General features: G+C 39.4%; 1 protein-coding gene across 1 annotated transcript in view; it reads right to left on the bottom strand.

Annotated features, from left to right (window-relative positions):
- Window positions 1–5,266: 5,266 nt before the first annotated feature.
- ca16b (carbonic anhydrase XVI b) overlaps window positions 5,267–18,146 on the bottom strand; it is a 108,827-nt gene continuing 95,947 nt past the window's right edge. Inside the window, exons 15-29 of the mRNA XM_073468820.1 lie at window positions 16,687–16,778; window positions 14,518–14,614; window positions 14,319–14,401; window positions 13,801–13,935; window positions 13,554–13,688; window positions 12,764–12,936; window positions 12,497–12,632; window positions 11,085–11,231; window positions 10,576–10,669; window positions 9,903–9,979; window positions 9,596–9,724; window positions 9,245–9,391; window positions 8,757–8,899; window positions 7,295–7,430; window positions 5,267–6,056 (exon numbers count right to left, since the gene is read on the bottom strand). Coding sequence (XP_073324921.1) covers window positions 5,910–6,056; window positions 7,295–7,430; window positions 8,757–8,899; window positions 9,245–9,391; window positions 9,596–9,724; window positions 9,903–9,979; window positions 10,576–10,669; window positions 11,085–11,231; window positions 12,497–12,632; window positions 12,764–12,936; window positions 13,554–13,688; window positions 13,801–13,935; window positions 14,319–14,401; window positions 14,518–14,614; window positions 16,687–16,778 — 1,871 coding nt within the window. The 3' untranslated portion in view covers window positions 5,267–5,909. The remainder of the gene's footprint in view (window positions 6,057–7,294; window positions 7,431–8,756; window positions 8,900–9,244; window positions 9,392–9,595; window positions 9,725–9,902; window positions 9,980–10,575; window positions 10,670–11,084; window positions 11,232–12,496; window positions 12,633–12,763; window positions 12,937–13,553; window positions 13,689–13,800; window positions 13,936–14,318; window positions 14,402–14,517; window positions 14,615–16,686; window positions 16,779–18,146) is intronic.

Raw genomic sequence — 18,146 nt, 5'->3', positions numbered from 1 at the left:
AAGATAGCACCTATCTTTGATTCATTCATTTCTAAATTCATTTCTATGTGTTACTAAGCAATATGGAGAACCATTTGTTTGACAATGTTGAGTGAGATTAATAGGTGTGTCCCTGTCCAATGCAAACCTATATGGCGCTTCTTTGTCGTATTCTACATTCATTAATGGTACATTGTCGTGATGATGAGTGTGTGGACCCTTTTCTTTGTCTTGTCTGTTTTTAAGTGAATGCCAACTGCTTCAAACTGAAAATAAACCTCTGTATTTGTTTACGGCTGTTACAGATACACTGTCGTCTACTCACTGTTATTAACATCAACAGTAAGTCTAGACCTGCATTTTTATCATGTGTCGATGCTATGTGATCTTATCTCAATTACTAATTAGACACGATTCAACAGGAATCAACGAGTGGGTATTCTAGAGATGCAATATTCTCATAGCTCCATTTTGATAACTTGGGAGATTCTATTTTTATTTCAACATTAAAAGGCCTTGAAACAGGTTCTATTTTAATTGAGTTGCACTTTTACAGAGAAAAGAGCAAAAATAATTTTTTTTATTAAAAAAAAAAAAAGTTGGTCTGTCTTTGTTCTGTAATTGTGTAGAATGAGATGTCTGGCATTTGTTTGGGTCTCACTGTTGTTTTGTATATATTATATAAATATATATATAAATATAAAATGCTGTACATTGCATTCTGAGCCATCGCTGCATGCCTGTGGGTTCCCACCCTCCCCAAACGCTTTCTGTTTTCTGTGTGAATTAGCTGGTGGATTCATTCTTGCTTTTGCCTTATGAAAGCCAACAGTTGTAATATGCAAGAGCTGTGGCCTCTAAATAAAAATTACTGTACATGTGCATCCTCTGTCATGTTTACTTGCTGCATGTTTAGAGACACAATGAAATATCTATAGTGTTGGATTGTCATTGGTGGAAAGTAGCTAATTACATTCACTTAATCACTGTACTGCATTTTAGATACTTTGAGATACTTACGCCCTACAGAAAGCTGCTTCCTCGGTTTGAACATTGGAAATTTGACATGATTTACATATATTTTTAGATCCAATGTGACCTACAGATTCTGTGGGTACCATTACATCAGGGAATGGTCTATAAAGACGCCATGAAATCATAGAAAATGAAGCTCCCTATAACTCCAGAAGATGCCTGAGAATTATCACATTTTAGTCTCCTTCAGTATCAAAGTAATCCACTGGTAGTCATCAGCACATTCATGGGTACATTGCAAATGAGAACTGCTAACAGCCAATTCGGCATACTTTTAATTTTACTAATTCGCCAAAATCCAAATAAATATAAGATTTTTTTCTTTTAAACGCAGCTCAAGTTGTGGGCCATAGCTAACTCACCTGTCCCACCTCTTCTTGTCCACTACATATCAGAGAAAAATGTACTTTTCTACTCCACTACATTAAAGTTACTCATTATTCTACAGCTGAAAATTTAACATAAAAAAATATGTGATCACACAAATATAAAATAACATAAATTACATAACAAAAGAGGTCGATAAAGCTGCTTGGAAATCATAGAAAATGATGCTCCTCATAACTCCAGAACTTGCCTACATACATGTTTACATATATTGAGTCTTGCCAGTGTGGTGTTGCTACTTTTACTTTAGTAAAGGATCTGAATATTTCTTCCACCTGTGTTGTTTGGTGACAGACTGACGGCAGGGGGCGACAGGCTTATTTGCTTTTCATGGCATGCTTAAAGTCAACACTCCTCCATCAGTAGTTTCATGTGACACAAGGATGCTGTGCACCCAAACCCAAACTTTATTTAATGTATAGCAATACAGTTTACCTATTAAATAACACTAGTACACTATAATATGGTATATGACAGCATCATAGAGATATATGGCTATGATACTATCATATAAACATGTGATATGATGGACAAAACCATTTTATTATTTATTTTAAGTTACAAAATAGACTGAACGACCAACCTGGCTGAAATGCACTGAGGCTAACATACTGGATCCCTGGACCGTAGAGCAAATGTCAGGAAAGTCTGGGTTAAATATCAGCATGGACCTCAGAGGGGCAGGTGGGGGTTCTGCTGTGGAGAATTGGATAATACATTTCCCACAAAAGTACAATCTGTTACAGGGCCACTATACAAACCAAATATTCGTATGAAAATATAAACTTCTATGGTCACAAAGATTACATTTAAGTCAAAGACATTTGTTTTTGAAGTGTTCAGCCACCACAGCACTCGTGTTTTCAATGAGCATAGAAATATCAAACAGAGAGGACACGTTGGCATTCACTCAAAAGAAAAAGAAGGAAATACGTCGCTGCAAATAAAGTTTGTGTTGCAGAGCAAAGTGATCAGAAATCTGGACTTTTCTCCAAATGTTGGAGAGTTTTCACTCCCCTTTTGTCAGAGAAGTCAGGTGTTCAAAGGAAAGAAAGGTTCCCATCATAATAGAGCACATGATAGAATAGGAGGATACACATTAATCAATCAAGAGAGAGAGAGGGGTGTTCGGGGTTGAAAAGGGCTTGTAATTAACAGCCACAAAATAGTGCGGAGACAGAATATCAGCCCAAACGAAACACATTTTACAGTCCCAACTTTAAATCTATCTATGTATCTATCTACTGTGAGGAAAGCTTCATGTACTCCGATTAGCGTCTGTAATCCTGAGGACACAAACACGCTGAACTGTTAAATGTTAAATTCACACCGCTGACACTGGTAATCTGTACTGCAAGATTTAACAATTTTTAAATTCTAGTTGATTAAATAGATCTCAGGACAAAACCACTTACATGTTGCAAAACTGGAACCACATCTTTGGTTACAAATAAAGCATCAACCCCCCAAAAAGAAACTACAGTGCCTACAGAAAGTGTTCACCTCCTTTGGATTTTTTTTGTTTGTTTCATTCATTTACAACTTTGAATCAGAGTGGATGTAGTTAGAGGATTTATTACACTGATCAAAATATAAAGAAATAAAAGTCTAGAGCTATTATAAAACCACTGATTGCGCATGTGTCCGACCCTTTACTGTGATATCTAAATTGTCAGTTGTTGAAGTTGAATGGAGCTGTGTGTAATCAAGCTATTAACGGCTATTTTGTGAATTTCCCCACGAAAACTGCTTAATGAAAACAAATGAATACTCCAAACAACTCGGTGGCATGTTTACTGAAAAGTACTAATCAGGGGAAGGACACGAGAACATTACCAAGGCACTGGATATCCCTAAAATGATGATAAAAATTAAAAGAGTTTGGCACGGCTTTTTAATCTGCCCGGAGCAGATTGTGATTGTTTTGAGAAGAAAGAGGCCAAGGGAGCTCTGAAGAAGCTGCGGGGTTTCATAACTGAGATAGGAGAAATCGTCCAGGTGTTAAACCAGCCGCAGCTTTATGGAAAAGCTGCAAAGACCTCACATGAAAGCATGTGTGAGACTTTGCGACAAAGCTGAAGGTTTTAAGAGCTGGTGATCCTAAATGTTACGTGGAGTGTAAGCCAAACACTGTACGTCTGCAGAAACGCACCATCCTTATCATGAGGCCTGCTGAGGCAGCAGGCAGACGGGTAAAAGATAAAGAAAATCCTGGAGGATTTGTGTGAGAGAACTGCAAGATTCTTTATTTTTTTATCACACCAATGATGAAATATAAAGCCAAGGCTACACAGCACCGTCTTCACAAGAACAATGTTAATGTCTGGGAGAGGCTGAGTCGGAGTCTAGACTTAGTCCAGACCAGTTAGTGGCAGGACATGAAAATTTGGCTCACTCACAGTCTGATGACTGGAAATGTATTTATATTATATCATTATCGTGATGTTGTCTTAAATTTTGGATATCATGTATAAATGTTGTCTGTTCCTGGTTTTAAAGGCAGCATTACAGTTAAATGGCAATATGTAAGAATAATAATTCTATCATCATTATCATCAATAATAATATCATCAGAGTAAATGCTAACTGTAGCTGCCGCTAGCGAGTTAGCTCAGTTAGTAGTTAGGACTAGGAGCTTGGCCCTTGGTGTTTGTACTGCTAGCACAAGAGCTTTGGACCGGGACGGGGCTAGCTGGTTAGCATACAAACTTCAGTAGATATCTCTGCGACACATTACATAAACCTCAAAGTCAAAACTGTTATTTTTAAAAAATTGTATTGATCACTTATTTACCATAATTAATATTTTCTAATCTCAATATTTGCCTTTACCCACATTCCTGATGGTAGTTCATCAAAAATCTCATCATGTTTTGTCAAGGCACCAATAGTCATCCCTACATTATTACCACAATATTGAAATTGAGGTATTTGGTAAGAAAAAATTAAAAACGATGATATTGATTTTGGGGCCCAGTGTAGCACTTGGGAAGCCCAGCACTACAAAGTCCACATTCAACTCAACAGAGTTTGACAACGTTATAAACCACAAACGTGTCCGGATGTACAAAGCTATCCACATAGATTCAATGTAAATGTTGCCAAAGGTGTTATTAATAAATACTGAAGGTAGTGAATACCTGTGCGTTCAACTTTGGGTTTTCTGCTTCAACGTATCATAATGATGTAAATGAATTTGCACAATGTCATGGATGTTGAATAATGAAACCATCGGCGTTTACACTGATTCCCTATAAACCTCGCTATATATATATCATTTTGTCTGCCAATGGGCACACGGTCACGGGGTGTGTGGGGGGTGGGGGGGTGGAGGTGGGGGTGGTGGCGGGGGGCGGTTGCCACTAAATCAATTTGTTGGCATTCGTTTCCTCTCAGCGTCAAATCTAAATCATGATTACATCCACTGTGACTTCATTTAGTAAAACATTAAAACAAGCGAGTGTGACTGGGGTGAATACTTTTTGTAGACACTGTACTGCGTCAAACACAGATACCCATTACACTTGTTAACTGTTGAGCTTTGACAGTTGAGGTTAGAAAAGCTGGAGAAAAAAAAAAGTGATGAAAAAAAAATTAAGCTTTGTTGAGTATTTATGACAAGCTATAGAATCTGAAAACAAAATGAATCTACATCAAGGCAAGTAAACAAAAAGGTAAAAGTACTTTTAAAGAAAAAGAAAACATTGGTTGGCTAGTAAGAATATAATATATATATATATATATATATATATATATATATATACACATATATATATATACATATATATATATATATAAATATATATAAATATATATATTTATATATATATATATAACAAAACAATATAACAATATAAATCCCTGTAAAAAGCAATAAACGTTCACATAAGATGTTCTAACACATTTGAACAAAATAAGCCATAAGTTCATTATACAAGACAGCAGTGAGATATTTGGACAATATGTGAAGATTAGGCAGGTAATTGTCTCTTAACGTGTGATAAAGAGCTTCACCCGTGTGGAGCGGAGCCTCAAAACAGTTAGTTTGTTTGATGTGGCAAAGTGACATAATGCATGCTGGGCTACGTCGTGATGTGATGTTTTGTTTTGAGACTTTATCAGAAGTGGATCGCCGTCGCTCGTCCTGGTCTTCATGCTTCAGGTTCGTCTCAATGCGGTCCCAAGGTCCTAGTTGTGTCATGATGCCAGGGTTTCACTGTGAAACTTTTTTTTTTTTTTTTCTTTTTCCACTCACTTCATTGGATTTAGGCAGTAACACTGATAGTATAGTGCAAACTGGACAGAGCTGCTTTTTCCTCACGTCAACTTAAACAGGTGCAAACGCTCAGCAGGATAACGTTTAAGAAATAAAGGACAAAAACATAAATATGAAAAAACTTTTATCAGTATAAAAAGTAATAAGGTTATTCATTTAATCAATAGTCTGGCAAAAAAGGCCTCAGAAAAGTTCTTGAGTTTTTACAAATTAAGTGCCTGGAGGAATGTCCTCAGACGAGCGACTCCATGCTCTCGGCAGGGTCCGACTCGTCTGCAATCACCACCACCCCATTAGTGTCCATGTGCATGGGGCTCAGGCTGCACTCTCTGTTACTCACCAGGCTGAGCATGGCTTTGTAAAGGTACTGGTACTGCTCCTGTGCACACAAACACAAACATGCAGTACATTACGATACAGATCACATCCTTTCATCTGATCCGAAACCCACACAGATCATGATATTGCTTTAAAAACTGCATTAATTTAACACTACAGCTCTCTGCAGCTTTATAGCTCATTGGTTCGGTTTCATGCCCAACACAATTACTGTAAGGTTTATTCAGAACAAATCTCACTGACCTCTATTAGAAAAAAAAAAAAAACTCAGAAAAAAATGCTACATGTCCGGCACTAAACGGCAGACAAAATTACTAATTGACCAAATAACACAGTGGAGCATTTAGTTGCTAAAGCCACAGATATTCTACTCAGGAACTGCTAACAATAGATGTAACACATACCGATGTAAACTAGTGATGGTGGTTGCCATGAATCTCTGTCACCTGGTTTCAATGTTTTTTCCACCCCCTAATGACAAAACATTGATTAATGCGGCCGTGAACGTTGATACTGTCCACTTGGGGTCACCCAAACAGGACGTTACCTGTGCTAGTACCCCGTACTAGCAAACAATTGCTTATTTTCAGCAATATTAACATTTGTTTGTTTGTGTCCACCTAACCTATCCAAGTACAATATTCACTCTTGTTTAAGCTCTGTTTTGGTCTCCACCGTCTCCTGAGGGAAATATCTGGCTCTTTAGCTGCTCAACGCTCCACCATCTTTACCAGTCTGTCAATAACTGTGTCTGTCTGCTGGGCAGGCAGTGTACAGGGCATTGATCACATACATGTTTGATGTATATTCGATGTATGTATGTAGTTGGAGGCTGAACTTCCAAATACAGTTTGCACAGGGTTCGAAGGACGATTTGGTCAGAGGAGTCCAAAAGCTACAGTTTCATGTTCATAAATGTTGCAGAGAGGGTTATAAGTTGGGCTTCACAATTCATGAGGAGATAATTAAATAATAATATGAGGCTCCACAGTCTGAACCAAGTCGTGAAACTTTTATTCTGCTCAAACCTGCAGCACACACAGACAGACTCTCTGGTTTTGTACCTTCACAATAAAAGGTCTGGACTGTATACATTGCGTAACTGCCTATCAGGGGAGACTTCCCTCTGACCGTTTTACTAACATGTCACTCAATAAAATTGCTCACAAGAAGGAAATGATGTATATAAGAGCAGTGACAGTGAACTAAACATAGAGCGGCTGGCATGAAAACCAGCTTGTTTGACCTTGTTTCCATGCGACATAAACACAAACTTACAATATCGGTGAAGACTCCCGGCCTCATCAGATTGATCATCTTAGCCACCTGGTAGATGTCGACCACACCCTCATTCTCCAGCTGCTGGGACAGTGTGGTGAGGGCACAGAGCATGCCAGCTGACACAGCTCCATACCTGTGAGGAGATGTTCAACATCAGCTGTCTGTCTAAATTTCCTGTTCAGGTGTTCACAAAGACAAAGAGTAGGCCTGTTTCTGGATTTAGTGCTACATCATCCCCCTGACTAAAGGCAGTCTTCAAAGTTATGAACATACGTGCACTCCTCAAAATAAATACACTACAGCAAATGCAAGGATACAACAGCTTTACTTCAATGCAGATTCTGGTTGTTAGCATCAGAGGCTGGTGTGACGGCTTGTTATTTAGTCCACTATGTAGTTTTAATAACACAAACTCAGAAATATATTTTTTTCATAACTAAATAAACAAGCTGTTCTCAGAAGGTCCCCAGAACACTTTTTGAAGCTAGAAAGATGGCAGGGTCCGCCACATATAAACAAAATAAAACAGCAGGAAATGTTTTGTCCTTCAAAGTCAGTTTGTTTATTTAGTTTGTTTGGGCATAAAGAGAATTCAGTCAATGGATCTCTCTCCCTTTTCTGATTAAAACTTCTACCCCCAAACTACATAATGCACCTTTAAGTGTTAGGACCTTCAGTGATGAAGGCTAATCAATAAGCTGACAACTAACAGCAGCTGAGATGCTGTCAGCTCAGAGGTCTGTAGGAACAACTGGAAAAGCTGTGGAAGTTGTTATGGTTGCCTGGTTACTAAGAGACTTCAGAGTGGTACTTAGTTTTGTGGCAGTAGCTGCCTGGAGATTCTCAGTGCTGGCATGCACAAAAGCACTTTCAAACATCAAGCCGTGGAAAGCTGTCCACATTTAAAGGCTCATTTCCTATCCGTGCAACTGCAAACACTACAGCAAAGAACAAATCCAGGGTAATTAAACATGTGAGGACACTTTGGAACCCTTAAAACCCAGATCCGTGACAAAATGTAATGTCCTCGACTTGTTTATGACTATATCAGGAGAATAACTGAAGACATGACGATGAGGGCTGCTACTAATCATTTTCATTGTCGTTAATCTGCAGATTATTCTCACAACTAATCCTTTAGTTGATAAAATGTCAAAAAATTGTAAAAAGAAATGCTCATCAAAAATTTTCCGAGCCCCAAAGTGACATCTGTACATTGTTTGTTTGTCCAAACGGCAGTCCAAAACCTTAAGACTCTTCATTGGAACTATTTAATTTTTGACATTTTTGTTTGAGAAATGACTGAAACGATTGAAAAATTACCAAAATAGTTTTCAATTACTTTTCCTTCAATCAACAAATCAATTAATCTACTAATCGCTGCAGCTGTAATGACATCAAGATGTTTCTTTATGAGCTTCAACTGAAAATCAACAACATAGAGGTAAGAGTGACGTACTCATCGTGCACGATGGTGGGGCCGTCTCGAGTCATGGCCTCCTCCTTGATCACACTGATGAGCTCGAAGGCGCTGCTGAGAGGAGCATCAGGGTTGGGCCATTTAGGGCACTGAAAATGTCTCACCTCCAGAACGTAGTCATCCTGTCGCACACAGAAGAGGAGTCACTTCTAGCAATACATGTACATACATGACACAACATAAATAATGTTTTGCTTTGGGATAGTAACGCAGTAATCAAACAACGAGAATGGCAAAGACTCCTGACTTGTGATGCGACAATAACCAAACATTAAAGCAGCAAAATGAAAGATGGCTAGTTGGTGAGTCTCATCCCCAGGTCGAAAAATACTGACGCGTTGGGTTGGCGTTCGATCCGAGCTGCAAAGCCAAAGCGTCTGCAGATGAGACTCAACAATCAGCTGTCTTTCTCCAGGAAGGTACATTTAGTTGTTTTCAGTATGGCTACGCGTGACAAAAGAGAGTACCTGTGTGGCCTCTAGGATGAAGTCGTGGATGATGATCTGCTCCTCATTGGAGAGGCACAGTCTGTCCTTACTGATGAGCGTGACAGTGAAGGCGATGCAGTTCATGGCCTCTTCCCGACTCGGCCAGTAAACAAATTCATCCTCAGCCTGCAGAAAAACAACCGCAAGTCACTTTTGGATACAGAAATACAGGGAATACAGTGCTGCTGTATTTTAACATCAGTTATAGCTGCGGTACTTGGAGAGTCTAATATTTAAACAGTGTAAAAAGTTTGAGAAACATTGATCTAGAGGTCGAATAAAACCTAAAAAAATATCAGACAAAAACATTTTTACTTCAGGGTCACTTACCAGGCCCAGGTTGTCGGGCAGCATGACGATAATCTGAGCGTTATGGTCCCAAATCATCCTCCAGAAGTCTGTGGTGGTGTGGGGCAAAGGGTGCTGGGTAATGATGAACTCATTACTCCTGAAGTAACCCTGAGGTGACAAAAGCGGAGCAGTTAGCCTCCCTGAAGATCACACCACTCATACTGATGGATGATTATGAAAGCTGACAGACTACTGATCATTTTCCAGGAAACTGTCACCAGGAAGTGTCAGACCTGTCAATAAAGTTCTTCAGAATTACACAACGAGCCAGAATATCACACTGTACCATTATGTAGGATGCATTAATGTAATCTGTTCCTTTCATTCCTGGCAGAGTGGTGAGTCCGACCCTTGCTCGCTCCGCTGTGGAGAGGCAAAGACACACACACACACACACACACACACACACACACACACACACACACACACACACATTAAAATCTCAAACCGAGGCCTCTTAAATTTCACACTGGCTGATAATGCACACATTCATTACCAGTCTTCACTGTTGCTATAGCAACAAGTCCCGTCCCCCCCATCAGGGTGCAGAGAACGCATAGAAAGATTAATTTACAGGATTATGGAAATAGATTCTAATTTTGGAAAAATGAATTGTCTCTAATAATGTCGTGACTGAAAAACAGCAAACGTAGAATACAACTAAAATGCTGAGTCTCACTCACATTTTTTCGATGTCAAAACGGAAAAATAACCAACCGAGAGAAGAAAATACTTCTTTACAGTGTCCAAATGTTCTTTTATCCTACAAATATAAACATACGGTTGCTGTGTGACTCATCTACAGGCCGCCACCCCTATTACTTTCAATATAAACCCACTCTAACCATTTCTCCTGACACCACTGAATGCAGTGGCTATACATGTTCGACATGACCTTGATTCTCCAAAACCTCAGCTCGTCTGCGAGTGCGCTCTGGTAAAGCAGATAAGATACTCACAGGGAACCACTGAGGAATTGCGGTTCTTCTCCTTGTTGCTGTCTTTGTGAGCGCTGAAGCACTCCAGAAAGCGCGTGTTGCACTGAGTCAGGAGCTGGTGAGAGAGAAAGAGAGGGCAAAAAGACCAGAGGAGAAGAAAATCTGATTAAAATAAAGCATGTAAAAATAAATATATAGTGTTGTTTACCACCACAGCAAGTGTTTCACATTAATAAATAGTGTGTGACGCTCAGGAGGAAGTGACATTATGTGCAAGCAATTAGTTTCTCTCTCCTGATGTTGAGAGAGCAGGAGCTTGATGAAACATTCATCGAGCTTTGCAAGAGGCAGCAGGGGTGACAGACATGACTTTATTACAGCCAACATCAGAGACTCCCAATCTATTCCCGTCTGGAACCTGAAAGTCGCTGTGCACGTTGCTAACAAGATCCAAAGACTGCCACGATTTCAGCCGATGATGCAAACTTCAAACGGTGTTGGATAGTCCATCTCCCAAAGTATTTACTCACCCTGAACTGCTTCTCCAGCTGCGTGCGGCCGGTCGAGTTGGGCGTGAGGATGCTGTTGACGTAGCTGTGCAGCTGCCAGGCAGGGACCTCCGTCTCTCTGCTCAGGATGTTCTCCATTAGAGCGTCATGGATGAAAACATACTGCTCCTGAGGGGGAAAAAAGGAATATATATATATATTACAGGTGAATAATGTAACCCCAAGATTGTGAAATAACATTTTTTGTTTTAACTCAGCTTGCTTTTATGACATTTCATTCCATCCAGCTTCTTATTGTGGGTCATTTTCATTTAATCCCAGCAGAGGCAGTTATGTGATTGGATGTTAATTTATTCAGAGGGAAACAAAAGTCAATCACAACCTGTCAGCCTGTTTGTCTTTGACTGACACACAAAGACTGTGGTGACAAGTAGCATTATGAAATAAAATGATGACTGGAAAAGAGGCTTTGTGAAATAAGTGAAATAAGACACTGAAATTAAAATGGCCTGCAATCAGGGCGTGAGGAATATTTAGAAGTCAATTTAGCAATAGCACGGTGTAGAAATACTAAATACTTAATTTTACTCACACATCACGTACATCACGTTTTAGCATCAAAATATAGTCAAAGTACCAAAAGTAAGTGGTCATTTTATAATGAGTAACCACTGGATTTTAACTATGAATGCATTGATGTGTACATCACTTTGTTTAAAAGGGGCAATATGTAGTTCAGGAGGAAATAATACAAACTCAGAAATATTAATTTTTTCCACAACTGAATAAACAAGCTGTTCTCAGAGGAAAATAAGGTCCCCAGAACGCTGAAGCTTGAAAAGTGGCAAGGTCCGCCAAATATAAAACAAAGTACAACAGTATGAAACAGTGTTGTCCTTTAAGGTCAGTTTGTTTATTCTGTTTATTCAGTTGCGAAAACGAAGAGAGATTTTTTATTAATTTGTGTCTGCATAACAAGCATTCGAGTCAAGTACAATTCCCTTAAAGCTTCACCTTAAGTACAGTACTTGAGTAATCATACGTTTACATACTTTCAATCACTGTGTGTGACACTTATTGTGAATAGAAGCCTGATAAACTAAAATGTCCTAATCATAATTTTCTATAATAATATAATTTAAGTTTAAGCAATTTGATTGGTTATTTCATAACTTAATTATTACAGTATTTTGTCTGCACATGTTCATATGTTGTGTTTTTATGAATATCTTTGTCTTTGTTCCATTTTGACACCCTGGATCTCCATAAGAGAAATACAGAAAAAGACATGGCTCAGAGAAAGAAAGTGGGGGAAAAAGATATTGGGGGAGATATTTGTAGAAAGACACACAAAGCCTCAATTTAAACATTTACATTGTTTTATTGATATACTCTAAATACTCCAGCCAGGGATGATTTACGCAAAATCTTACCTCAGTCTGAACCAGGTAGTTGCGTTGTGTGCGGATATGTTTGAGAAAATCCAGGACGCTGACTGTGCTTTTGTCCTTGATCTGTTGAAGCATGCTGTCGATGACGATGTATGTTCCTGTGCGGCCAACCCCTGCACTGAGGAGCAGAGCACAAAGCAATATGAGCATAATGGCAGGCCCACAGAGGGAGCTGTTAAGCAAATATGAGAGTCGAGCAGTCATAAGCAACATTGATTCGAGCCAGGGGCTCGGTAATAAGAGCTGTACCTGCAGTGCACCAGGACAGGGCCCATGTCTGCGGTGCGGGCTGCTGACGAGCGGTTGATGAAGGTGAGGACAGGGAGGGTGTACTCTGGTACTCCCATGTCAGGCCACTGAGTGTAGTGATACTGGACTATGATGCGCTCATTTAGCTTCCCTTTAGGGTTCCCCTTCTGACCCTAAACATGAGAGCAGACAGACGTGTGAGCCTGGTGAGAACACAATGCAGACTCCTCATTTACTGTACATGAAGGCAGCTATCATGGACCGGCTGCATCTGTTGTTTTAAGTAGAGATTGAGTATAGTTTAGGCCTAGTCCACATGTACAACGGTATTTTTTAAAACAGAAACAATCTCCAGCCAGACAAGCATTTTAGCACAGTTTCAGAAATATTCTTCATCTATACAACACACCTGAAAATGCACATCACATTACTATTCATGTGCACTGGGCAGGAGCGTGCGGTTGTAAACAGGAAGCAGGTTGTATACTCTGTGGCTGATTGATTAGTTGCAGAAAATACTATGAACCAGGGAACCTTTAAAAGGTTTTATGGGTTCCTTGCTATGAACAAGGCGAGGTAAACATGAACACTCTTCACAGAATCCTCCTGGATAATGCTGTTTTTATTAAAAAAACACTGTCAGCAGCCATATTTGTCTTTCCATTTCATTGACTGTAATATCAATGTCAGTTTGTGTCTTTCTAAATATAGACAATGTAACATCAGGTCCGTCGATGTACAATCTCAAATAGCCTACTATACTCGAATATCCACCATACCCTTTAGTTACCTTTTTAACTTTAGTGTTCCTTATAAGAAAACGCCGCAGTGTGTAGCAGGCGTGCACTTTGGTGCCTTTCAGCGTCACCACAATGTTTCCATACTGCTCGCTGTTCTCCATTGGCCAGTACTGGTCACATTTCCTCTGTAAGGACACAACAGACACAAGGAATGATTGACAACATCTGAAACACAATCATCTCCGTGAGGGATTTGTTTTCTATTTGTATGTCTGCGAATGATTCCAGTAAACCTACTCGGCCTTTTTCCACCAGGTTGGTGATCATGATGATGATTCCGGTGTTCTGCTCCCAAATCATCCTCCAAAAGTCCTCAAATGTGGACTTGAGAGGCCCCTGGGCAGCTATATAAGCTCTGGGCCGATTGTAGCCCTGAAACAGGAGAGTGGTGGAATATATTTGCTGGTAAGATGCAATCAATACTGTATAAATTTCCCACCACCCCTGATATAGCTGACATGATGGTTTACTGATGCAAGACATTGGTTGGTCATGAAATCCACTCCTTCAGCTGACAGAAACTGTAAATAATTATATATTAATCAATATTTTTGAAACTAGATCCCCATTTTTTGCCCCGTATGTTGCTGATTCCTCACTTAATATGTTCAACAACGATGTCAGCAAGGCATCTCTTTTGTTTCATTCAAACATTCATGTGAATTTCACAACATTTCAAAAACAAAAAAACCCCAAAACAAACCACAATCTGAAAGAAAAAAAGCCGAACATGTCAAGTGGCTGGTAAAACTTACATCCACATAGTTGGCATTGATGTAATCCGAGTGTTTGGCATCCTTCCCCGCCAGCGCTCGTAATTTCACCCTGCTGTGGTCATCTAGGGAGAGCGTTGACATGTTTGTGTGAATTATTAACAGGATGAAAACATGTTATAAAAACATTATTGGATCCCGCAGCAGCAAACATCCTAATCAGATTTTACAGCTGACTCACAGGCCACGATGTTGATGTATCTGTTTTTGTGCTTGTTGTCAGGATGATTTGAATGTTCTGCTGTGATTTTCAGGTCGGCTGTGGAGCGTTGGACCTCCTGGAGAGGGAAAGAAAATAGACAGATCGATTTTTATTTAATAGAAGACACAATGGATTTATCCTCTCTAAGAGAGTGATATTTACTTAAAATGTTTTAGTGATTTCGTAGATTTAAGTTTTTATGATACTATTGGTCTTTCTCCCAACTCGCCCCCTGCAGCAGGAGCACAGAGTTCAGGATGGACTGCAAAGCAGAACCTCCAGCATAAATTCAGCATTTTGGTCAAGGACACTTCAGTATAGCAGATGCTTTCTGCCACTGGGGCTCGATCTCTGGCCTCCAGTAGGATGGTCTTCTTCTTCTCATTTTCTTCACCATACCACAATGCACCCGCTCACCTCTAAAATACAACAATCATTTTCAACACAGCTTCATTGTGCTGCATTTGAAAATTATGCACACAAGCTTCACATCAAATGACCCCAATTAGAAGGAATCCTCTGGGGGTGAAGCTTTTGCCTCATTTCTTAACCTGCTTACTCAGACAATGTGTTCCCGTCCAGTCAACCAACAGACAGACCCTCTCTAATTAACCTCTGTCTCTCTTGATCTTTCTCTCCGTCTTTCTCTCAACCATCTGCTCAAAATTAGCAACGCTGCACACAAACACACGCATAAAATAATCTTTAACCACTGCTCAGACCTGGGCATATTTGGAGACAACATGTGCACAGTAGAAGGGGAGATGAACTTTGCTGAACAGGCTATCAGTACTAAGTTAATACCAGAGAAAAGAAAACAAATGTGCTTTTGTGTGTTCTGCAGTCTTAGGGTCTTTCACACCTAGCTTTTTTTTAGTTCAGGTCAAACAAATGTTGGTGCATGTGCTGTTTGGTTTGGTTCTTTTAGACTGGTGTGAAAGCTGTAATTGGAACGTCGTGGTGTTGACCAGACAACCAGGCCAAGACTGTGTTAATAAGAAGGAGTCTGGGTTCACCTCCGATCAGACTGTGGTGAGGACACTGGATTTTATGATATTAGCAAGGTAATTTGTCTCTAATTTGTCTACTAATTTGATAAGTAGTCTCACTTAGTATTCAGATCTGCACCATAAAAAGTGAGTGAAATGTAGCAACCACACAGTGACTAAATTATTTTTACTGATTTCATAATTTACTTTTATGTCCTGTGGTGGTCACTGTACATGAAGTAGGATTCTTGTTGTTTATGATTTGTGCAAGTTCTCTAAACCAAATTCCTATGGACAGTGTTGGAATGCCCATAAGATATTCAATCTCGAAACCCCAACCCCCCCGTAATAGTATTATGATAAAAAGCCTTCTTTATTCCCGTATTCCTATTATTCTACCTATCCAGTCACCATTTAATTATCAATCATCTCTTTATTTGCTCAACATTAATAAACAGTCATGTGTTGTATGACTTCATGTTTTCTCCTTTTGATTAGTTTGTAATGAATCAATGTGAACATGAAGTTGAGTCGAACAAAAAAGCAGCAATATATTTTTTTTTTTCCCTTTGTGCGCACCAAGTGTGAACCCACCGTGATGTCACTCACTGGAACGACTGTGTTGAAGCCTCAAGTCTGTCATTGCCATTGTTTTGCCAAGATATCCTGATTGGATCTGACCGAGAACCCGAGGACATGACGTGATAGTGATATGTCTATCACAAGGTAGCTATGCCCTAAAGCAAACCTCACTTTATTGCCTATTTCAATCTACATGGGACCATAATTTAATTCAAACTAAATGAACATCATGACATATTGAAGAAGATTTGAAACTAGGGATTGAGACCATAATACATTTGGATATAGTTTACTGAGTGGATAAATCGAGTGAGAAGTAGGATAACTTTCTCATAAGGTTACATACAATCTGACTTCTTTTTGAAACCAGTGGAGGTTTCTGACTATGTTAGCTATCAGAAAGAATGCAGAATTAAATTAATTTTGCTTTGGCTTCACTTTTCAGACGCCGAAGCTCCTTCCATATTTTATCCAGTTAATGGTGCAAACGAACTCAACACAGCTCTGCTGTAAAACTCCCCTTTGTCATAGTTGACAAATCAAAAACAAACCATCATTAAAGTGTTGGGTAGCGTACCTCAAACTCCTCAGAGAAACCTTGAAGGTTGTTCTTATAGAGCTCCATGATGTGTTTAACAAAGTGCTTAACGGGTATGGCCTCCATGTCATCTGCAGGAGAAAACACAGAAGAAGTAGCAAAGTGTCCATTAGTGCAACAGCAGGGTGTGTTTCACGGATAATGTGTGTACATTTGTGGGTGTTTGGCAAAAAACACATGGAAACCAAAGCAATTTGTGCAGCAAATTCAGTCAATCTGATACTATTTCCTAATAACGAAAAGAAAAAAAAAGGAAAGATAGAAAAGAAAAAACCTGTGCTGTTTTAACAGACAAACCTCCATCACAAATGTAGGTATTCTGAGTATTTTTTGGTAGATTTGGTATTTTGAGCATTTATACGAGGGAGCATCTGTCTCATCTGAGTCAAAGCTGCTCCAAATCACACATGAGGGATCTTAGATAAGGCCGGTCACAATCACGCTGGGACAATAGTGCAGGGGACCCAGCTGTCATCTCTTCTGATACTGGCCAATGTTTTTACTTATGCGCCCGAACAGCTGGGGCCTTTAGGGCTCTTACTTGCCTCAGTGGTTCCAGCGTTGGTGGTGAATTTTGTTTTTTAATGTGTCCATTTATCAAAATGTCTTTCCTACCCTGTATTCGTGAGAGACGTATCAGTCTAATCAGTTCATCAGAACGGTTCTGGGTGAGGTCGCTCTAGGAGCTAGAAACTGAAATGAAGTATGGCTGATTAGGCCCAATTATTCTGAAAAGGATATAAAACAGTATACTTCACATGTATGCTTCCATGTCCCACAGCACTATAGGCAAGGTAAATACTTTAAACAGCAATCTAATTCTGCCAATTTCCACTTTAAACATTTTGCCTTTAAGAATATATGGAGATAAGTAACACAAATTCTGAGCCCATAAAGTCACTGCTCTATTGATTTCATTTTCTTACATATTGTCAACTTAAATCAAGTACATGTTCAGTCATTCAAAATATATGTGCTGTAAGGAAACTGCCAGAGTTTCAATGAGAGTAAAAGAAAAAGAAAAGAGCAGGAAGAAAAGAATAAAAGGGAAAGGGAAAGGACAGGCAATAAAAACCTAATGAATGTGTAGTCGATACCAGCATCAGCTGTACTCTTTAACTATGATATCACAGCCTTGAAATGTCCCTGAGCATTAAGCGACTGTACTGAAAGTAAAGTCTAGTATTGACTAGCTGACACTTCTCTGCTGCCAGGGGCAAAAAAGGCCACAAAACTCCAGTCACACTGCTCCTACAGCTCCTGGAGTCACTTCACATGTAAATCAACTGAAACTGTGCAAATGCAAACATTAAGGTGACGGAGAAAACCATTTGAGAACAGTTAATGGTGGCCTGTGGATGTATCCAGTATCGGTCAAAAACAGGTCACTTCAAGTCAGTCAAGATTTCTGGTTCTCAATGCTGGTCTTAAAACCATAT

This window comes from Pagrus major, chromosome 6 (assembly GCF_040436345.1).
Source record: "Pagrus major chromosome 6, Pma_NU_1.0".
Lineage (NCBI taxonomy): Eukaryota > Metazoa > Chordata > Actinopteri > Spariformes > Sparidae > Pagrus > Pagrus major.
The sequence above is the reverse complement of the archived record's forward strand: the minus strand, read 5'-3'. Positions and strand labels throughout refer to the sequence as shown.